This window comes from Mobula hypostoma, chromosome 13, assembly GCF_963921235.1.
Source record: "Mobula hypostoma chromosome 13, sMobHyp1.1, whole genome shotgun sequence".
Classification (NCBI taxonomy): Eukaryota; Metazoa; Chordata; class Chondrichthyes; order Myliobatiformes; family Myliobatidae; genus Mobula; species Mobula hypostoma.
The window spans coordinates 6,599,336-6,623,642 of record NC_086109.1 but is presented as its reverse complement, the minus strand read 5'-3'; the positions used below and the strand labels follow the sequence as shown (position 1 = coordinate 6,623,642).

The 24,307-nt window shown below is 40.9% G+C and overlaps 1 protein-coding gene across 1 annotated transcript in view; it reads left to right on the top strand.

Annotated features, from left to right (window-relative positions):
* LOC134355849 (chitinase-3-like protein 1) overlaps positions 1–24,307 on the top strand; it is a 51,009-nt gene that overhangs the window by 22,463 nt on the left and 4,239 nt on the right. Inside the window, exons 3-8 of the mRNA XM_063066353.1 lie at positions 1,756–1,812; positions 8,053–8,218; positions 9,586–9,710; positions 14,804–14,927; positions 15,595–15,777; positions 19,440–19,556. Of these exons, the coding sequence (XP_062922423.1) occupies positions 1,756–1,812; positions 8,053–8,218; positions 9,586–9,710; positions 14,804–14,927; positions 15,595–15,777; positions 19,440–19,556 (772 nt within the window). The remainder of the gene's footprint in view (positions 1–1,755; positions 1,813–8,052; positions 8,219–9,585; positions 9,711–14,803; positions 14,928–15,594; positions 15,778–19,439; positions 19,557–24,307) is intronic.

Genomic DNA, 24,307 nt, shown 5'->3' with positions numbered 1-24,307 from the left:
TAGTTTTTCTCTCATTAATATGTGTGTAAGATGTATTGTGGAATTGACCGTTTTGTAAAAAGTGTATAATTTCAGTAAGTACTGAGAATTCTCCTTACCCAACTTGTGATATCATCTGGGTCACTGACAGAGTTCCCTCTGATTTTCCATTTATGGGTAAGGGAGTTAATCTCCCTTATAATTAGCTCTTGCTTCAACCTTTGTTCATGTAAACCTTGATGAAAAGTCGTATTAAAGGCAATTACAGGTTGTATCAGAAATGAATGCATCCTCATTGGCCTGAGGAACAACTAACGAGAGTTGTATGCTAATGTTATAAATTTAATTTCCTGCTAAATGGTTAAGTGTTGCTCTTTTATCAGTGGTAAACAAGCCAAGTATCCATTATGCAATGTTAATGCATTAATAACTCTGCAATATCTGTAGATCTTTAATGAAACCAAATTAAAATGCTGGAGAAACTCAGCAGATCAGCAGCATGCAGTATATGGAGGGAAATAAAGTCAATGTTTTGAGATGAGACCCTTCATCAGGACTGTATCCTCGAATCCCTTATTTGTCAAAAATGTATCCATTCCTCCAACTACTGAGGATCAAGGGCATTTATTTCAGTAAGAACACCCCTCATTCTCCTAAACTCCAGCCAACTATGCTGCAGCTATTCTTCAGTAGACAATCCTCTCATGCCAGGAATTAGCTCGGTGATTCTCCTTTAGTAAGGGGACCAAGACTGTGTGGTGTTCAGATGTGATCTTGGTACCCTGTGGAATTATAACAAAACTTCCATATCTCTAATCCTTTTCCAGAAATGCCAGTATTCCATTTACATTCTTGAACTACTTGACGCATCTGTCTGCTACCTTTTAAGTAACTCATCCACAAGAACACTGAGATCCCGTGGTACCTGTCAGTCCTCTTTATCACCTCTTCAAAAAAACTCAATCAAATTTGTGAGCCACAATTCCCCACACACACAGCACCGTGCTGACTATTCCAATAAATGATCAACAGCTTTTAACATTCAGTGGGAATGACCATTTACAAATTCTTCCAGTATCCTCATTGTGAGGTAAAAGGATAAAAGTCATTAACCAGAAGCTTAGCTCGACCAACTATGTATAAAACATGATTACAGGTAAAAAGGTCAGTGCCTGGGGATACTGTATGAGGGAGCTTATCTCTGTACTTTTTCCACCATTCAGGACAAAGTAGCTGGTTAGATTGGCACACGATCTGCCATCCTAGCATTCACAGTACCAACTACAACATGTACTGCAATTATGGGCCTAATCTCATCTTCTAATTTTCTGAACATCCAATTTCTGATATCTAGAAGCACGACTTAGCTGGAGTGTATGGATGCCATCAGATGTAAATGTTCATCCAAGTTGCACAGCATCCTAATGTGAAACTATATTACCATTCCTAATTGTTGCTGGGTTAGATGTTAGAACTCTTCGGTTAAGGAAAAAGGCACTCTGCCACCTTCTTAAGAACAGTTAGGAAATACAACGAATGCTAACCTTATCAGCGTCATACAATGAATTACTTTTTAAAAGATTTCCTTAAATCAAAAGGCCTTGCAGGCATTTCCCCAAATAATTTAACCAAATACAACTCTCTTGGGGTTATTTCACAAAATTCTCTGCATAGATTTCCTTTAGACTATTGAGACCAATATTTGTTGAAAACATACTGAAAGTTTACTTGCATTCATTATTTTTAAAAAATATGAATTTGCTTTATTTCATAAAGGAATAAAAATTTGAAGACACTTCTGGCTATTGGAGGTTGGAATTTTGGTTCAGTGAGGTAAGAACTTATGATAAGAATATAACGAGTAAAATTTGTAAGTGCAACGAATGTCAATTGCTTATCATCTGTCCACAGTATTCCGTAAGATAGAGGAGCAGAATTAGGCCATTTGGCCCATCAAGTCTGTGCTTTTTCATCATGGCTGATGCATTTTCCCTCTCAGCCCCAATCTCCTGTCATCTTCCCATATCCCTTCATGCCCTGACTAATCAAGAATCTATCAAGCTCTGCCTTAAATATACCCAATGACTTAGCCTCCACAGCCAACTGTGGCAGCGAATTCCAAGGATTCACCACTCTGGCTAAAGAAATCCTTCCTCACCTTGGTTCTAAAGGGACTCTCCTTCATTCTGAGGCTGTATCCTTGTGTCTTAGACGCCCCACCATCGGAAACATCCTCTCCACATCCACTCTATCATGGCCTTTCAACATACGATAGGTTTCAATGAGGTCACCTGTCACTCTGAATTCCAGTGAGTGCGGGCCCAGAACCATCAAATGCTCTTCATATGACAAGCCTTTCTATCCCAGAATCATTTTCATGAACCTCCTTTGAACCCTTTCTAGTTTCAACACAGCCTTTCTTAGATATGGGCCCAAAACTGCTCACAATACTCCAAGTGAGGCCTCACCAGTGCTTTTATAAATCGTCAGCATTACATCCTTCCTTTTATATTCTAGTCCTCTCGAAATGAATGCTAATGTTGTACATGTCTTCCTCACAACTGACATAGCCTGCAAATTAACCTTTGGGGAATCCTGAACAAGGACTCCTAAGCCCCTTTGCACCTCAGATTTTTGAATTTTCCCTTCATTTAGGAAATAGTCTACCCTTTTATTTTTTCTACCAAAGTGCATGACCAAACACTTCCTGACATGGTATGCCATCTGCCACTTCTTTGCCCATTCTTCTAATCTGTCCAAGTCCTTCTCTACTTCCTCAAAATTGCCCACCCTGCTATCTCTCTTTATATCATCTGCAAACTTTGCCACAAAGCCATCAATTCTGTCGTCCAAGTCATTACATATAACATAAAAAGAAGCGGCCCTGACAAAGACACCACTAGTCACCGGCAGCCAACCAGATGAGGCTCCCTTTATTCCCACTCTTTGTCTCCTGCCAATCAACCACTGCTTTATCCATGCTAGTATCTTTCCTAATGGAAAAACAAATAAAAACAGCAAATGTTTCATTTACAGCTTTGTATTACTTTGAAGATTCTTCTCTGTGGATTGTCACCTTGTCACAGTGGAGAAGCTTGTGTGGTCCTGAGATCCCAAGAGCGATGCCATCTGAAGCTATGCTTCTGGTAGGGTCACCCATGGTGGTAAGGTCGAGGGTGAGGTCCCTGACAAAGAACGATCCAACCAAGACCTCAATGGTGGAACAATCAGATGAAGTTACTTTGAACTCAACAGCTGTGAAGGCGGATGAGGGCTGCAACAAATCCATCAGTTCCAATTGTCGTGGTTTCCATGCCATTGGAAACAGTTGGTTGATTTATGAAGTATCGTGTGCTTCTTGGAGTGCAACATCAAGTACACGTTAAACAAATATACACACAGGCATTTTCGTTCTGTGAGCCACATCTTCCACTTGAGAGCCCATAAATAGATCAATGGGGAAAAAAACACCATCCTTAACCTCGATTGATAGCCACGACAACGACGACTTTGAAGATTAAATGAGAAATTAAAGTAGAAAACCTACAGCACAATACAAGTCCTTCGGCCCACAGGAGTCTCTTAAAAGACGCTATTGTATCCACCTCCACCACTGTCACTGGTAGCCCATTCCATGCACTCACCACTCTCTGCATAATAAAAAAAACACACCCCTGACATCTTCTCTGTACCTGCTTCCAAGCACCTTAAAACTGTGCCCTCTCCTGTTAGCCATTTCAGCCCCAGGAAAAAACCTGTAACTATCCACACGATCAATGCCTCTCATCATCTGATCCTCTGATAAGGACTGGCTCACGGACCTCCAGGTTTTTCCTCCTAAATGTAATAATTAGCTCCTTGGTCTTGCTAACATTGAGTGAGAGGTTGTTGGTGTAGTACCACTCAGCCAGATTTTCAATCTCCCTCCTATATGTTGATTCATTGCGACCTTTGATCCAGCCAACATCAGCATACTTAAATATGGCATTACTCTCCTATATGTTTTAGATCTTACAGAAATACCATAACTTTATTGAAAACCCGGCTAATGGATGAAACTACGGTGAATTCCGATTAATTGGGGCAGCCAGTTATTTGTGACAACTCTTGAACAAAATTTAATTGAGAAAGTAGCTGAGATTCCCTTCATTTATTTGGGACACTGCGTCACTTAATTGGGGCAACATTTTCTAACAAGTGTCAGATACGTGCACTTATGTAACCATTAGACACTACACTGTGCTTAGAGTGTACAGCTTTTGAATATTGTCGGTTGTGTGTGCTTCTGTTCCAAAAGCAGTGATTTTTGTCACTCATAGTTGGTGAGGAATAAGCAGTAAGACAATTCAGAACTGTTTTGCTCACTGTGGTTTCAAGCATTCAGACTTTGTGATGCCCGAAACGGCTGGGAATGAAAATTAAACTATTTCACTACTTGAGGTTAGGCCCTATGAAGAATTTAAAGCTATCAACTATCATCTCGAATGGTGCAATGAAAATAAGGATTTGGAGAATACAGTCATTGATAGCATTGTATGAAAACAATTGATTATCTACCTCAGATATCTGTGCTGATTTTGGCTTATTTACACTTAATGAAATGAACGTGTTAGCGTACACTGGAGGATTCCTCTGTCAATAACTATTGGGAACTGATACACAGTTTTATAGCAACACACATCAAAGTTGCTGGTGAACGCAGCAGGCCAGGCAGCATCTCTAGGAAGAGGTACAGTCGACGTTTCGGGCCGAGACCCTTCGGCAGGACTAACTGAAGGAAGAGCTAGTAAGAGATTTGAAAGTGGGAGGGGGAGGGGAGATCCAAAATGATAGGAGAAGACAGGAGGGGGAGGGATGGAGCCAAGAGCTGGACAGGTGATTGGCTTCATAAAGATGAAGCCACACTCAGATTGGAGGAACAACACCTTATATTCCGTCTGGGTAGCCTCCAACTTGATGGCATGAACATTGACTTCTCTAACTTCTGTTAATGCCCCACCTCCCCCTCGTACCCCATCTGTTATTTATTTATATACACACATTCTTTCTCTCTCTCCTTTTTCTCCCTCTGACCCTCTGACTATACCCCTTGCCTATCCTCTGGGATTTCCCCCCCCCTCCCCCCTTCTCCCTGGGCTTCCTGTCCCATGATCCTCTCATATCCCTTTTGCCAATCACCTGTCCAGCTCTTGGCTCCATCCCTCCCCCTCCTGTCTTCTCCTATCATTTTGGATCTCCCCTCCCCATCCAACTTTCAAATCTCTTACTAGCTCTTCCTTCATTTAGTCCTGACGAAGGGTCTCGGCCCGAAACGTCGACTGTACCTCTTCCTAGAGATGCTGCCTGGCCTGCTGCGTTCACCAGCAACTTTGATGTGTGTTGCTTGAATTTCCAGCATCTGCAGAATTCCTCGTGTTCACAGTTTTATAGTTCTGTATTTCATTTAAGTACATAATTTGTTACTCAGTTTAATGGTAATTTGTTTTTATACCTTTTTAGCTATTTCCATGAAACTTAGGCTAATTGGGGCAGCAGTTTAATTGCGCCAAAATGTACTGGTCCTGGTGTGACTGGAGTCCACTTATACCGGTACTCTAAATCTGGCTAGGAGCCAACGTTTGGAATACAGTTAGTGTCATCCATTAGCCGGGACTATCACAGTGACTCCTGTCATTTCAGTTACTTCTCCTTGTTTGCACTTGTTCACTTGTTCCATGCCACTGGTCCCTTATTTAAAATCTTCAATCCCAATTGCCACAGCTCTTTATAACCTTTACTGATTTCTGCCTCTGTACTGAATGACATCTCATCTTCAGTGGCTGTAACTTCCATTTTAGTTCATTGGAACACATTCACCTTCTTCACTACCTATATCTCTCTTTTCAAATAAACTTGGTAAATGACATCCAGGGTCACTTCTGACATCTTTCCTTTTCCATCTTCTCAATGACAGGATATCTTTGATCACTTTCTTCTTTTGCTGTCCAGCAAGATTTCATCCTCATTTCATTGTGCCTTTCTCCTTTATTGTTTTAATTGATCGATAAGTATAATTGATATAATTCAATTTTACCAATTTACCAAATCTAGTTTGTCTGATTAGTGCACTGTGCAAGGTGACACAAAAATTGGTGGAGTTGTGGATAGCAAGGAAGGATATCAAAGGGTACAACAGGGTATAAATCAGTTGGGTAATTTGGAGAGAGAAATGACAGCAGGAGTTTAATGCAGACAATTGTGAGGTGATGCATTTTGGGAGATCAAATACAAGAGGATATTATGGAGTAATTGAAAGGACCTTCAGAAGGATCTTTGGATGCAAGCCCAGAGCTCCTTGAAAGTGGTGATACAACTAGATAGGGAGGTAAAGACATTTATAATACAAATGATATAATTCATCCGAAGAAATAAAAGTTCTTTCCCAATTCCTTGGATCTACTGTATATTAAAAAAATTCAACTGTTTACTCTATAACGTCCATGACCTGTATTTTTTATATGTACTGATCATTTTAATTGGACTCACTTCTATCTTTGAGAGGTTAGTTTGCACTACCTCTCACCTTAAACTTCCTATAGCCCACTTAACACAAGTAATGTCTGAAATTTTTTTTTCACTGCCAGGCCTGTACTACATGAAGCGTTGCTTTCATTTATGACAACTGTTCATTATTTTAAGATTACTCAGAGGTTAACATAAAATATAATTTTCTTCTTGTAGTCTTGGACTGTCTGGCCAATATTGCTTCAAGCACACCAAATCTTTAAACTTAGATATTATTCATTTTTTTTCTCTCATCTTCTCTCAATCCTTGGTCTGTTCACTCCTTTAATATATTGAGCAAAGCACACCAAAATGCTCAGCAAATCTGCCAGCATCAATGGAGGACCAAGGCCCTTCATCAGGACTGGAAATGAAGAGGGCAGAAGCTAGAATAAGAAGATGGGGGAGGGTAAGGAGTGCAAACTAGCAGGTGACAGGTGAAACCAGGTGAGGGGAAAGGAGGGGTTGGGTGAAGTAAGAGGCTGGGATGTGATGAGTGGAAGAGGTGAAGGGATGAAGAAGGAATCTGATAGGAGAGGTTAGTGGGCCGTGGGAGAAAGAAGGAGGAAGGGCACTAGTGGGAGGAGAAGTGAAGAGAAGAGGGAAGCCAGAATGGGGAATGGAAAAAGAGAGAAGGGGGAGGTAGAAGAGATTACCAGAAGTTAGAGAAATCGATGTTCATGCCATCAGATTGGCTGTTGCTTACATCCTTGTTTAAAGACCAACAATTGACTCTACCCTCGATTCCCGGCACTGTGTGTAAGGAATTTGTAGGCTCTCCCCAAGATCTTGTTGGGTTTCCTCTGAGTGGTCTGGTTTCCTCCCATATTCCAGAAGCATATAGTTACGGTTAGTGAATTGTGGGCACACTATGTTGGTGCCAGAAGTGTGGTGACACTTGCAGGCTGATGTTGATTTGATTTGATGCAAACACGTTTTACTATATGCTTCAATGTCAGTATAAATAAGCCAGTTCTAAAATCTGCAGACAAGTGATCAAACTCCATGTTGTCAATACCATCTGCATCAGAAACCGGAAAAGGAAATGTGATCGTATATGATGGTGACATATACTTAACATGCCAATGAGGTAGAGGATGACAACCTTTTGTGGGCAGTTTAAATTCCTTTGTGCACAAGCAGCAAAAGATGTGTGTTCATGCAGACACGTGTACCTTGGAGGGATCATTGTCTGTGACGTGATCCCTGCATTTAAAAAAGTTTAAACTCAACTGATTTTTAATTAATGCTAGTCACCAAACCATTTTCCATCCTTTGGTCTGTGTATTAGTGAGGAAGCATGATTTTAATAGAGGCTTCTGAATCCAGTCATTTCCCAAAGGAAAGGCCAACTAGAGCTTTACAAACCTGAGGCTAAATATGGAATGTAAATGAAGTTTTCCTTAAATTGATTTCAATTCCTTTGAAATTTAAAATGTGGCCATTTTTCACTGCATATTGATTTACATTTAAATGAGAAACAGATTGGAAAAGCACATAACCACATTTTGAATTTCCTTACTGTTGTAGTTTTACCAGAATGGTGTCTACTGAAACAACTAGAAGAACGTTCATCAATTCTGTGGTTAACTTCCTGAGGCATCACCACTTTGATGGTTTAGAACTGGCCTGGCTGTACCCTGTTGTTCCAGGAAACCCACCAGAGAACAGAGAACTTTACTCAAGATTGGTCGAAGTGAGAAAGACCACTTTTAATTTTATGTCTCTGATGTACAATGTTATGAAATTATTGAATCATGTGGCATTCTCTCAAATCAATCCCCTCTCCTCTTTGTTTATATTTATTTTCAGCTGAAAATATTCAAACGGAAAATTCTAAGAACGTTTTTGTTTGGGTAAATAAAGGTTCGTTTGTTTTATAAGACAAGAAATGTCTTGTGGTTGTTTTGGTAACAATTTTCTAACACAGGAACAGCAACCTATATTTTATAGTGCCTCCAGAGCATCCAAATGTATCAAAGGACTTCAAAGGAGCACCACTGAACAAAATTAGACATTGATCAACATGACAGAATATTATATCAGAAGGTCAAAAGTTTGGTCAAAGGGCCAGCTTATTGGAGAAAGGAGAAAGAAAATGCCTAAAAGGTTGGGGAGGAAATTTCAGAGTTGGGGCGTGGTTACTGATGGCTAAGTCATCATTAAGTATGTTCATGGTATAAAGTCCAGATCTGGAGGAGTTCTGATATTTGTGCATTGGACTGGTAGATGTTATAGGTGGTGGTGGGGAGGGGGTGTAGTGGTGGTGTTAGGTAGCGCTTCATGAGGCCATGCAGAAATCTTTAAATATATGAGAAATTTAAGGTCACTTTATTGGATGTTAGTGTAAGCAGCAAGTTTAGAGTAAAGGTAAATAAAACGATGTAGATTAAGAATGTCTCTAGTTTAGTAATGATGGATTGAGAGAGGCCAGCTAAAAGTGCATTGTAGTATTCAATCCACAGGTGACAACAGCATGGATGAGGACTCCAGCACAAATGAGTTGAATCAGGAGAGGAGTTAGGTGGGATTATTGCACATGGGTACTTGATGTTCATCATGGGCGTAATGAGCCGAAAGGCTTGTTTCTATATTGTGTATCTTTATAACTTTGGCTGCGGAACATAAAGTTGTGAAGTGGACTAAAGATAACAGCTTTGGTCTTCCTAGTGCTTAATTGGAGAAAATTTCTGAGCATTCAATGATGTATATTGGAGAAACAATTAGATTGTAGGTTTTTCAGGGCAAATGGTGGTATCAGATTGCATCGTAGGACTGTTAGCTGCACCTTCATCTGTGAGGAATAGTGGTACTTCTGGCCTGAAATGGCTTTCATTAAAATGGGGTTGTCAGAAATGTGCCATGCATTCTCAGCCATTTTGACTCTGGGTAGGCTGGCTGGATTAAAATAAACAATTTTTGCATTTTCATTTCTTTGGAAGGAACAAGGATTCGATATGTAGTTAAAACACTGTAACCAAAATTAACAATCCTGAAAATCTCCATAATCCTCCCTTTGGAGAACAACTCTGCAATTATTCTAATGATTTTGCTTACTCCTAGGAACTGAAAGCTGCCTTTACAATTGAGGCAGAAGAAACAAGAAAACCTACATTGCTGCTTTCAGCTGCAGTGGCTGCTGGTAAACAACGCATTGATGATAGTTATGAAGTACCTGTAATTGCTAAGTAAGCATTTTTTAAAATGCATATTGATTTTGTGTCAGAACTTGCAAAGTAGCTGCTGTTTTCTATAATTGTTTACTGCTGACATTTTATCTTGCTATTTTGGTCTCCAGAGGTGGTATATTGTCAATTGTAGTTGGACAAAATTTTGATCCTTTTAACTGAGATGTTTAAGTACTGAGCAAACAAAATAAGATAAACATAAAAACACTTAAAAGAAGTTGAATCACAAACAAGATGATAAAAACTGGGAGACCATTTTGCTGAACACCGACACACTGTCCGCCAAGGAAAGCAGGATCTCCCAGTGGCCACACATTTTAATTCCACATTCCATTCCCATTCTGTTATGTCTATCCATGGCCTGCTCTACTGTCAAGATGAAGCCACACTCAGGTTGGAGGAGCAACATCTTGTATTCCGTCTGGGTAGCCTCCAACCTGACGGTATGAACATTGACTTCTCTAACTTCTGTTAATGCCCCTCCTCCCCTTCTTACCCCATCTCTAAATTTATTACATTTTTTTCTCACTCTCTTTCCCTCATGAACATCGATTTCCTTGAACTTCTGGTAATGCCCTTCTCCCCCCCCCCCGCCCACTTCACCATTCCCCTTTTCCTTTCCTGCCCATCACTTCCCTCCGGTGCTCCTTCCCCCCGCCCCTTTTCTTCCATGTCTTTCTGTTAGATTCCCCCTTCTCCAGCCCTGTATCTCTTTCACCAATCAACTTCCCAGCTCTTTACTTCATCCCTTCCCCTTCTGGTCCTGGTTTCACCTATTGCCTTGTGTTTCTCTCTCCCCTCCCTCCCTCCCTCACCTTTTAAATCTACTCCTCATCTTTTTTTTCTCCAGTCCTGCTGAACGGTCTCTGCTTGAAGCATTGGTTGTACTTTTTTTTCGTTAGATACTGCCTAGCCTGCTGAGTTCCTCCAGCATTTTGTGTGTCACAAAAGTTGAAAAACAGCTGAGGGAAAGTGAATGAAGAAACAATGCTGGGGCAAATCCAAACTGAGTTTTAAAAAATGTTGATTATGAAAGAAGAACCAGACTATTTCAACTGTTCCAGAGGATTCTACCACACTGCCATTGAATTCTTAATTCTAATTTATATATTGTAAGGAAGGATTCTTATTTCTTGATAGCTTCAGTCTTGTTGCTTGCAATAAGAGCAGAAGTCATACCTAGTATGACAAACAGTTGCCCACCTTGAATTCTTCAATGTTCAAATGGTTTTAATACTCATTCAGACCAATACCAGCCAGAATTCAAGAGTTGAGACATTAGGTTGCAGCCTTGTAAACTCTAGATAGGAGACATCCGGAGTATTGAATTCAGTTCTTGTTGACCCATGATAGGAAGGATATGGAAGCTTTGAAAGGTAGATGCTTGCCTTTTGATTGTTTGCTCTGTGTTGCAAAGGGGAGAGCTTGCCAGTTGCACACAAAGAGTGTTGCCCAGGTTTTTTCTTCTTTTTGGATGTGGACTTGGGACTAGATAGATGTTTTTTTTCAGCTTTATAGTTTTTAGTCATAGTCATAATCATACTTTATTGATCCCGGGGGTAATTGGTTTTCGTTACAGTTGCACCATAAATAATAAATAGTAATAAAACCATAAATAGTTAAATAGTAATATGTAAATTATGCCAGTAAATTATAAACTAAGTCCAGGACCAGCCTATTGGCTCAGGGTGTCTGACCCTCCAAGGGAGGAGTTGTAAAGTTTGATGGCCACAGGCAGGAATGACTTCCTATGACGCTCTGTGTTGCATCTCGGTGGAATGAGTCTCTGGCTGAATGTACTCCTGTGCCCAACCAGTACATTATGTAGTGGATGGGAGACATTGTCCAAGATGGCATGCAACTTAGACAGCATCCTCTTTTCAGACACCACCATCAGAGAGTCCAGTTCCATCCCCACAACATCACTGGCCTTACGAATGAGTTTGTTGATTCCGTTGTGTTTGCTACCCTCAGCCTGCTGCCCCAGCACACTACAGCAAACATGATAGCACTGGCCACCACAGACTCGTAGAACATCCTCAGCATCGTCCAGCAGATGTTAAAGGACCTCAGTCTCCTCAGGAAATAGAGACGGCTCTGTCCCTTCTTGTAGACAGCCTCAGTGTTCTTTGACCAGTCCAGTTTATTGTCAATTCGTATCCCCAGGTATTTGTAATCATCCACCATGTCCACACTGACCCCCTGGATGGAAACGGGTCACCGGCACCTTAGCTCTCCTCAGGTCTACCACCAGCTCCTTAGTCTTTTTCACATTAAACTGCAGATAATTCTGCTCACACCATGTGACAAAGTTTCCTACCATAGCCCGTATATTTTGTGTTTTTCATCTGATCTTCTTAGTTTTTTTATGCAGGGAGGGGTATTTGGGGTCGATGTACCTAATCCATTTTTGTTTTTTTTGTGTGTGGGCAGGTGGGATTTGGGAGTTGACGTTCATGCTGCCTTTCTTTTTTGGTTTCATGGCAACCTGGAGAATTGCAGAGTTGTATAGATAATAAATAAGCCTTTGAAGAGGGCGCAGAAGAAGTTTACCAGGATGCTGCCTTAAGGAGAGGTTGGACAAACTTAGGTTGTTTTCTCTGGAGTGGCAGAGGCTAAATGGAGATCTGATAGAGGTTTATAAGATTATGAGAGGCATAAATAGACTAAACAGCCAGAAACTTTTTCCCAGGGTTGAAATGTCTAATACCATCAGTTATGCATTTAAGTTAAGCTCTTAGGAGATATAAGGAGCAAGTTTCTTTATAATAAAGAATGCTGGATGTCTGGAATGTGCTGCCTGAGGGTGGTGATTGAAGCCTATACAATAGAGGCATTCAAGAAATGCTTAGATAGACACATGAATGTGCAGGAAGTGGAAGGATATGGCATTGTGTGGGAAGAAGGGATTTTCATAACTAAATTCGCTCGGCACAACATTGCGGGCTGTAGGGTCAAATGTGCTGTGTAAGTCTGTCTGTGTTGAATCCTATACACGGGGGGAATAAAGCAGGGCAGGCAGTTTGCTTGTCCTTTTATAATTTGGTTTAGTGGTAGTGTTGTGGTTAGTTTAACGCTTTACAGTGCCAGCAACTAGAGTTCAATTCTCACCACAATGTGTAAGGAGTTTTTCCATTCTCCCTGTGACCGCGTGGATTTCCTCCAGGTGCTCTGGTTTCCTCCTGCATTCCAAAGACATACGGGTTAGGATTAGTAAATTGTGCGCATGCTATGTTGACGCTGGAAATATGGCAACACTTGTGGGCTGCCCCCACCACATACTCAGACTATGTTGATCATTGATGCAAACGATGCATTTCCCTGTACCTGCGATGACTAAAGCTAATATTTTTTTAAATCTGATAAAACTGAGTATCCTACAAGATCATTTCAAAGGAGGATTCAGTGACACCCGCATTACTGTTGGTTGGGAGTTGCAAGCAGGTAACAAAGAGTTATGTACCTGTAAATTCATAATTTACTTCATTATCTGAGTTTAAATTCATCACTTCCCATGGTGGGCACTTGAGGAATTTGTGTTTTTGATCTGCACTCCAAATCTGGCTTTCACATTGGGCCCAGTTGCCCTCTTAATTATGGCTCAATTCAGGACAGCACATAACGAAAATCTTGTAAATTGATGGTGAGTTTCTTGAATAAGTTGGTTATTTAGACTCTGCTACAGTATACACTGGGGATACTGAGTGAGAGTCTTAGGTAGACCATTGAACCTAAATAAAAGTATTTTATAGTAAATACAAGTGATTCTGAAAATGCGGAGCAACAGACACAAAATGCTGGAGGAACTCAGCAGATCAGGCAACATCTATGGAGCGGAACAAAATAGTCAACTTTTCGGGCTGAGACTCTTCATTGGGTCTGGAAAGGAAATGGGCAGAAGCTAGAATAAGGTGGAGAGAGAAGGAGTACAAGCTAACAGGTGATAAGTAAAGCAACACACATCAAAGTTGCTGGTGAACGCAGCAGGCCAGGCAGCATCTCTAGGAAGAGGTACATTGACTTCTCTAACTTCCACTAATGCCCCACCTCCCCCTCATACCCCATCCGTTACTTATATACACACATTCTTTCTCTCTCTCCTTTTTCTCCCTCTGCCCCTCTGACTATACCCCTTGCCCATCCTCTGGGTTCCCCCCCACCTTTCCTTCTCCCTCGGCCTCCCGTCCCATGATCCTCTGATATCCCCTTTGCCAATCACCTGTCCAGCTCTTGGCTCCATCCCTCCCACCTCCTGTCTTCTCTTATTATTTTGGATCTCCCCCTCCCCCTCCCACTTTCAAATCTCTTACTATCTCTTCTTTCAGTTAGTCCTGACGAAGGGTCTCGGCCTGAAACGTCGACTGTACCTCTTCCTAGAGATGCTGCCTGGCCTGCTGCGTTCACCAGCAACTTTGATGTGCGTTACCTATTTTCTTTATATTATTTGATCTTTATCTCTGCTGAAGTTGTCTCTATCTGCCTGACAGCCATTTTCTCCATCCTCTGTAATTGATGCTCTAATTTATCATTTTGTTTTTCTGTTGTGACTCTGCTTACCTTTGCCTACATCCCAACCTTTTATTTATTTACTTCCGCTCCAGGAAGCGAAGTCTTGCAATCTAAACATTTCCCTGACCTCATTGCTGTTATGTCTCTTCTGAAATCACTTTTAAAACTAGCTCCATTATTGGCCCATTTTCCTGTCATCCTCTTCCTGTTTGGGTGTCAGTGAAGTTGACCGTATTACAAATGGTCCCAATTTTATGATGTCCAGAGATTCCTCCTTTAGTGAGATTTGAACTTGTGCATTAAGTTCATGAGTACTTGATTCTAGATGTATAATCTAATTGAGTTATTTTAGTAGTTGTTTTCATTTTGGATTCTAATTTTCTGCATCAAGTAGGTTACTTGTGTTCACTGAAAGCAACATCAAATGATTTTAGCAACAATGGAGAACGATCTGAAATATTTTTCACCCTAATTATACCCTGAATTAATCCATTACTAATTGAATAAATAACTGTTGTTGGATAATATGTAGAGCATTGAATAATAATTTATGGATAACATGGATTATATTTTAATTTCTGTAGATATCTGGATTTTATTAGTGTGATGACATTTGATTTCAATGGCCCATGGAACTCCTTCACAGGACACAGCACTCCTTTGCATCGCCGAAAATCTGAAGAGGGTGATTTCATGTATTTTAATATTGTATGTTTACAAATCCCTATTGTAGTTGTATAGGGCAAACCTATAGTTAGTAGCCATTTTATTAGGTACAGGAGTTGTCTTCTGCTGCTGTAGCCCATTCATCCACTTTGTGTTGTGCGTTCAGAGATGCCCTTTTTTACACCAGTGTTGAAACACATGGTTATTTGAGCTACTGTCGCCTTCCTGAATGCTTGAAGCAGGCTGGCCATTCTCCGCTGACTTCTGTCATTAACAAGGCGTTTTGCTCACGGAACAGCTGCTCACTGGATTTTTTGTTTTGTTTGTTTTCACACCATTATTTGTCAATTCTAGAGATTGTGGTGCATGAATCTCCCAGGATATCGGCAGTTTCTGAGTTCCTCAGACCATCCTGTCTGGCACCAACAATCATTATATGGTCAAGGTCACTTAGGTTACATTTCTTCCCCGTTCTGATGTTTCATCTGAACAACAGCTGAACCTCTTGACCATGTCTGCATGCTTTTATGCATTGAGTTGCTGCCATATGATTGACTAGTTAGATGTTTGCATTAATTAGGCATATAAGTGTATTTAATAAAGTGGCCACTGATCATATAACCACATTCTTTTTTTAATGTTGAATAATTTTCTGAAAAGAGGTTTCAAAATGTGTTTAATCTTTTTTGAACCACTGTTTGAATTGCAGGAATTTGTTATGAAATATTTAAAAGGAAAAGGTGTTCCAGGAGGAAAACTGCTAGTTGGAATTGCAACTTATGGGCGGAGCTTCAATCTCTCCACTTCAAATTCCGACGTTGGTGCTCCAATATCTGGTCCTGGACCAGCATCTGAATTCACAAACATACCAGGCATCGTGTCAAATTTTGAGGTGATAAAAATTGAGAATGTTTAGTTCAGTAAATGAAATCTAAACTAATTGCTAATTGTATAGTATTTTTATGCTTGTGGTTGCATTCATGATAGAAGCTAAATGCTTCCCTCCATTTTGAACACAGGGTTTTGCAAATCCAGTTAACCTCTTACAGGCCTGAAAGCTCTCCACTGAAAGCAAATCTCTACTGGGGTCAGAAGGGTTATAGAATGGAGATATGAGCAACACTGTTATCCACAAAGTTCAAAGTAAATTTATCTGTATGTCACCATATATAATCCTGAGATTCATTTTCTTGCAGGCATACTCAATAAATCCAAAATGCATAATAGAATCAATGAAAGACTGCACCAATGGGCAGACAACCAATGCACAAAAGACAAGAAACTGCAAATACAAAAAGAAAAAGTACTAAATACTGTAAATAAGCAATAAACATCAAGAACATGAGATGAAGGGTTTTTGAGAGTTAGTCCATATATTGTGGGAATATTTCAGTGTTGGAGTGAGTGATGTTGAGTGAAGTTATTCCCTTTGGTTCGGGAGCCTGATGGTTAAAGGGTAATAACAGTTCCTGAACCTGGTGGTGTGAAACATGAGGCTCCTGAATTTACTTTCTGCTGGCAGCAGTGAGAAGAGAGGATTAGCTGGGTGGTGGAAGTCACTGATGATGGATGCTGTTTCCTGTGGCAATGGTCTGTGTAGATGTGCTCGATGATAGGAAGTACTTTACCTGTGATGGACAGGGCCATATCCATTACTTTTTCTCAAATTTTCTGTTCAAGGGCATTGGTGTTATCATACCAGGCTATGATGCAGACAGTCAATATACTCTCCACAACCTATCTATAGAAGTTTATGAAAGTTTTAGATGTCATGCTGAATCTTTGCAAACCTCTAAGGAAGTACAGGTGCTGCCATGCGTTCTTCGTAATTGCACTTGCGTACTGGGCCCAAAACCGGTCCTGTAAAATGGTAACACTAAGGAATTTAAAGTTGCTGACCATCTCCATCTCTGATTCCCCCTATGAGGACTGGTTCACGGACCTCCGGTTTCTTCCTCCTGAAGTCAATCATAAGCTCCTTGGTCTTGCTGACATCAAGTAAGAGGTTGTTATTGTGGCATCACTCAGCCAGATTTTCAATCTCCTTCCTATATTCTGGTTTACCACCTTTGATTTGGTCTATGAATCTTTGTTGAAAGTTGAAGGTCTTGCTAGTGGCAATACATTGGAAAGCTTGGCCTACTTGAAGCCAGAGGTTCTCCCACTAAAACCACGTATGTTAGCTTTGAAGAGGAAAATTATGCCATCTGAAATTATGCAGTGTGAATGTTGAACAGGGCGTGATTATTGTAACTCGTGGTTGGTGCTGCTCTCCAGTGTTCGCTCTGTGGAAGACAAGCTGGATTGTCTGCAGCTGACCCAATGTGAAACATCTGATTTGTCTTCATCTGCTGAAACAGTCGAGATGAGGAACTGTTACATACTTGTTCTTGTAGAAACGTGGCTCAAGGATAACATCCCATGCATCATCAATCTTCAGCCCATGCCACTCAGGGACTTGCGCTAATTTTTTTTGTGATTGACTATAACTATATGTGCTGTGTTGTGTGTGATTGTTTTGCACTTTGGCCCCGGAGCAGTGCTGTTCCATTAAAATGTGTAATGTTGAATGACAATTAAACCTGAACTTGAAAGGACCTGAAAGGGTTATTCTGTGGAAATCTGACTTCCAAGAAGGCACAACCCTCTTTCAACCTAGCTGGAAAAAAATGAAGGTAGCCAAAAGAAAGGTCTTCAGCTGCACATGGAAATATGAACTAGTTCATTGTCATTTAGAGCGGGGTGCAATGAAATTCCTTGCTCAGATGAAGCTTGAAGTAGCCTGTATCTATGGTAATAATAGATACAATGATGTGCAAAACTGCAAAATGAGGCAAAGGTATGCAGTCTGAAATAGTGCAAAAAAAACTGAAGTGCCAATAACAGAATAAGAAATGTAGAGTTAAAAGTACAATAACATGACAACACCACCAGGAAGATGTTGTGAAAGAGGTGATTCGCTCAGAAGTCTGATAGCTGTGGAGAAGAAGCCTTTCTGAATATTTGAGCTTTCAAGCTCCTGTATGTTTGCTCAGAAGCTAGAAGAGAGAAAAGGAAACGCTCAAGGCAGCAGGAAGTCTTGAGCCTATGATGGGCAGGGTTATGTTTACCACAGTCTTCAGGTTCAGTCAGTCCAGAGCAGCGATGGAACCTGTCAGAATACTTTCTATAGCATATATGTACAGATTTAAGGCAATTATCAGCATGTGCTCTCTTCCCATAAAGCTATACAGTATGGAAACTTTACCCCAGTTCTGTCCAGAAAGCACCCATTTATAATTAGTCCAATTGCTCAACTTCACCCCCCCCACCCATATTCTACCACTCACCTACACACTCAGAACTATTTAGAGTGGTTTGCCAACCTGCACATCCTTGCAATGTGGGAGGAAATTGGAACATCTGGACCAAACCTAAACCATCAAGGGTGAATGTAAACAGCATGAATGAATGTGATTTAATCAGTTGTTGAAGTTATTGGGCCAGAGTTGCCCCAGCTACACAACCGTGCTGTTGAGAAGGGAATTTCAGGATTTTGTGCTGGGGGCAATGACGGACCAGCGACATATTTTCAAGTCAGGATAAAGTGTGACTTAGAGGGATTTCCCATGTACCTGTTAGCTTGCCCTTAGTGGTAGAGATCGCAGGTATCAAGTTACTGTCAAAATAACTCCTCATCAAGTAACCACGGTGGATTTTGTAGCTGGTGCTACTACAAACACTCTGGAGGGAATAAATATCCAGAGAGGTGTATGTTTGGGCTGCTTTGTCCTGAATAATAGAGAGCTTTCTGAGAACTTGGTGTGGCATTTATCCAGGCAAGTGAGAAGTTCTCCATTTTGCTTCTGAATTGTGCCCTGTAAATGGTGGAAAGGTGTCAGCAGTTGAGTCATTCACCACAGAATAAGCAAACTCTGACTTCTCATCTAGTTATAGTGTTAATGCAGTTGGTTCATTATTGCTTAGTATCTCTTCTCTGTTGACCTACACCCCCCCAGAATATTCATAATAGGGTGTCATCACAGTAAAGCCTTTGAATTTCAAGGCAGAATCTTATTGGAGATGGCCATTCCTTTGTAATCTATTATTAATGAATTGAGTATATCTATTCCAGGTTTTCCCTCATCTATCCATTTCCTCCTTGACATGAAAACTACGGTTTGTCTTTCATCCCTATGTACAACACAAACAAGGGAACCTAATGATCAAATTACATTTTAATCACTTTAAGCAGAAAATATGGTAACATATACCTGGTACATTTTATGTTTTATACAGTAAAAGTGTAGATTTCTGGCCAGTGGTGCAGTGGCATCCACACTTGGCTTCGAGCGAGTGGTCCCAGGTTTGATTCCAGCTGGATCCTTGCACGCTTTCCATCTGTGCTGCATTGAGTCTTGAACTAGCAACTTGGCTTTGTAAAATACAGACAAAAATACTAAAGAAATGGCAAGGTTACTGCCCGATACGCCACAAGGCACGGAAAGGAACAACAGCAAAAGTGTAGATGCCAATTTGCTATGAGTAATAATATTTAATCTGTCTTGTTAACAGATCTGTGACTTTCTGAAGGGTGCACAATATTTTTGGATTGAAGAACAAGAGGTTCCATATGCAGTCAAGGATAATATCTGGCTTGGATATGATAATCTGCAAAGCATTTTTCATAAAGTAAGTCACAAAATATTACACCACCAAATAGGCCTTTTGACCCAACTCATCCATGCTGACTCGAGATGCCCATTTAATCTAGTCCTATAGGCCTACATTTGTCTTAAAGTCAAAGTCCAATTTATTGTCAGGTGCACAAATACATGTGTGCATAGGCACGATGAAAAACTTGTTTGCAACAGCATCATAGACACAGAGTATCAGAGAAGCAGCATTCGCAAAGAAAACATAATATCCTTCCTTTCCAGTCCTGGTGAACGGCCAAAACATCAACTGTTTATTCATTTCCATAGATGTTGCCTGACCTGCTGAGTTCCTCCAGTATTTCGTACGTGTTGCTCTGGATTTCCAGCACCTCTTGCGTAAATAAATTATGAACAATTTTTACCAGAAGAAAAATTGGAAGTTTGGTTGATTGCCAAGCTTGGTAAAATGTTTGCAGATGTTTCAGCACCTTTCGAGAAGCCATCATCAGTGTGCAGTTCTTGTTCCTTCTCTAAACTCTGTTCTGCCAACTGCTTTCTCACAATTGTCGGGTCATTCCAACATTTTCATATTGAGCATGGAACCGAACCACACAGTACAAGCCCTTCAGCCCACGATGATATGCTGATCTTTTAACCTACTTCATGATCAATCTAATCTTTCCCTCCTACATAGCCCATAACCCTCCATTTTTCTTTCATACATGTATCTTTAAATCTGTGAGGTGAGGGCCTCCGTTGGTCAGAGTTGACCATGGGTATTGTGTCCTAGCTGTCTAGATATGCAGGCCTGGACAGTATGATATGGAGAGCAAGCTGCTGCCCGTGTAGCAAGCTCCCCCTCTCCACACAATTGATGAACCCAAAGGAAAAGTAGAAACTGATACAGTTTGGTACCAGCAGTGTTGCAGGAGTTGCTGGTCAACATTGAACTCAATGTAGGACTACTTTAGGGACTCCAGCTCCAGATTTTTCCCTTGGGGTTTACTCCTAAACCTTCCCCATGAGTAGGTATAGCCACAAGGCAGCAGAAATTTGAGTTTTCCTTCTAGATGAGCTGCCAACCACAGCTAACGAGCCCCATTTTGCCCAAAGCAACTGGTTTTAAGGTGCCAGTAACCTGTCTTTGCCCCTTCTCCTGTCAGTAGAAATGGTTCTGCTGAGTTTAGTAGTTAAGCCACATGTGAAGGCCAGGAGCCAGACTTGGTTGTTATTTGAGGTGCACAGCATTGGGAGCATCTAATAGGTAGTGGGAACTTGTTCCCATTTCCACCCCCCAGCTATAACAATCTTAAGGAATCCCTTAAATCTAGGAGTCTTTAAACGTTCCTAATATATCATCCTTTACCGCTACCCCTGGCATTACGTTTCAGGCACTTAACACTGTGGTTTTTTTAAAAAAAACTACCTCTGCCATCTCCCCTAAACTTTCCTGCACCCACCATTAAAGTATGTCACTTCATACTTTTCCAGATTGAACTCAGTTTGCCACTTCTCAGCCCAGCTCTGCATCTTGTTTATATCCTATAACTTTCTACACTATACATAACACCAGCAACCTTAATGTCTTCTGCAAACTTACCCACCTGTCCAGTTCCATATCCAAGACATTTATAAAAATTACAAATTGCAGGGATGCTAGAACAGATCCCTGCAGAACACAGCTAATTATTGACCTCCGGGCAGAATAGGTTTCATGAACTATCAGAATCAGGTTTATTATCACTGGTGTGTGACATAAAATTTGTTAACTTAGCAGCAGCAGTTCAATGCAATACATAATCTAGCAGAGAGAAAAAAAAATCAGTAAATCAATTATGTATATTGAATAGTTTAAAAAGTGCAAAAACAGAAATACTGTATATTGTTTTTAAAAAGTGAGGTAGTGTCCAAAGATGCAATGTCCACTTAAGAATCGGATGGCAGAGGGGAAGAAGCTGTTCTGAATAGCGGAGTATATGCTTCAGACTTCTGTACCTCCTATCTGACGGAAACAGTGAGAAAAGGGCATGCCCTGGGTGCTGGAGGTCCTTAATAACGGACGCTGCCTTTCTAAGGCACCACTCCCTGAATATGTCCTGGGTACTTTGTAGGCTAGTATCAAGATGAAGCTGACTAGATTTACAATCTTCTGCAGCTTCTTTCGGTCCTGTGCAGTAGCCCTTCCATAGCAGACAGTAATGCAGCCTGTCAGAATGCTCTCCACGGTACAACTATAGAAGTTTTTGAGTGTATTTGTCGACATGCCAAATCTCTTCAAACTCCTAATAAAGTATAGTAGCTGTCTTGCCTTCTTTATAACTAAGGTTAGATCCTCAGAGATCTTGACACCCTGGAACTTGAAGCTGCTCACTCTCTACACTTCTGATCGCTCTATGAGGATCGGTATGTATTCCTTATGTATGTATGTATGTATGTATGAAGTCCATAATCAGCTCTTTCATCTTACTGATGTTGAGTGCCAAGTTGTTGCTGCGGCACCACTCCACTAGTCGGCATATCTCACTCCTGTTCACCCTCTCATCACCACCTAAGATTCTACCAACAATGGTTGTATCATCAGCAAATTTACAGATGGTATTTAAGCTATGTCTAGCCACACAGTCATGTGTATATAGAGAGTAGAGCAGTGGGCTAAGCACACACCCCTGAGGTGCGCCAGTGTTGATCATCAGCCAGGGGGATATATTACCACCAATCCACACAGACTGTGGTCTTCTGGTTAGGAAGTCGAGGATCCAATTGCAGACGGAGGTACAGAGGCCCAGGTTCTGCAACTTCTTAATCAGGACTGTGGGAATGATGGTATTAAATGTTGAGCTATAGTTGATGAACAGCATCCCGACTTAGGTATTTGTGTTGTCCAGGAGGTCTAAAGCCGTGTGGAGAGCTGTTGAGATTGCGTCTGCTGTTGACCTATTGTGGCGATAGGCAAACTGCAATGGGTCCAAGTTCTTGCTGAGGCAGGAGTTCAGTCTAGTCATGACCAACCTCTAAAAGCATTTCATCACTGTTGATGCGTGTCCTTAAGGCAGCCCACATTATTCTTCTTAGGCGCTGGTATAATTGTTGCCTTCTTGAAGCAAGTGTGAATTTCTGCCTGTAGCAGTGAAAGGTCGAAAATGTCCTTGAATACTCCCACTAGTTGATTGGCACAGGTTTTCAGAGCCTTACCAGGTACTCCATAGGGACCTTCCGCCTTAAGAGGCTTCACTGTCTTTAAAGACAGCCTAACATTGGCCTCTGAGACAGAGATGACAGGGTCATCAGGTGCAGCAGGGATCTTAACAGCTGTAGTTGTGTTCACCTTTCAAAGCGTGCATAGAAGGCATTGAGTTCATCTGGTTGTGAAACATTGCTACCATTCATGCTATTGGGTTTCACTTGGTAGGAAGTAATATCTTGCAGACCCTGCCAGAGTTGCCATGCATTCGATGTCGCCTCCAACCTCATTCGAAATTGTCTCTTCGCCCTTAAAATAGCCTCCACAAATCATGCCTGGTTTTCTGGTAAAGGCCTGGGTTGTCAGACTTGAATGCCACAGATCTAGCCTTCAGTGGACGACATACCTCCTGGTTCATCCACAGCTTTTGGTTTGGGAATGTACAGTAAGTCTTTGTGTGCACACACTCATCCACACAGGTTTTAATGAAATTGGTAACAACTGCAGCAGGTTCAAAGGTGAATCCCTTTGCCTGTTGCAAGCTAGCCAATTCCAAATCAGTGCTACCAAATTTCCATGGATCCCATGCCTCTTGACATTCTGAATGAACTTTCCATGGGGAACCTTGTCGAGCACAAAGTATATAGCAAATTTTATAGCAAAGCACAGTTGGTGTTCTAAGAAATTAGTAATCAATAATTTTGTTCTTGTTACTCATTAGGGAAAATAATATGTTTTTGAGTTAAATGTGTATTAGTTTTTAATTAACTCTTGAATTCAGGCCAATTACAGGAGGTCCCAAGTTGATAAATTTATTAGCATCTGTGTATGAAGTTTTCTATGTCATTCTATTCAAGAAATTGATATCCTAACTGCCATGAGTTAGATGAGCGGTATCTTATGACTAAAAATATAGGGAGGGGTGGAAAGAGTAAATGGAATGTCTGCCATAACATTAAAAAGTCTAGAGGCTGAACACACAAGTGGTTGTGATACAGACTGAGGGAAGGTGTTAACAGCTTGTTAATCACAAATGGTTACTCCTGAAGAGATATACATGGAACCTTCTTCAAGGATTGTCACCTTGTCGTGATGGGGAGGTTTGTGAGATCCTGAGAGCAATGCCTTCTAGAATTTAGGCATATGGCACTTAGCTCCTGGTAGGGTCAATCATTGCAGTAAGGTCAGGAGTGGGGGGCAGTTCCAGACAAAGAGTAATCCAACCAAGACCTCATCAGTGGAGCTGTCAGAAGATGATGACGCATCACAGTAGCAGTGAAGACAGAGGAAGGAAGTAGTAATGAAGTGTCTGTATTTGTCTTACATTCCATGCCACTGAATCCTAACCCTGATCTTTCAAGGATCTTGTTGTGACTGCCCATGTTAAACAAAGTCACGCACAGGCATTCTCCATTAAGTGAATAACCCCTTAAATAGAAGAATATCATCCTTGACTAGAGTGATCACACTACTACTATACATAGAAGAAGATGAATGAAAGCATAAAAGGGAAAAGAAATTCAGGAACTTTGAGATATAAAACACTGTAGATGATTGAAATTGAATTAGAACAAAATGCTGGAAATACTCTAAAAAGAGTTAAG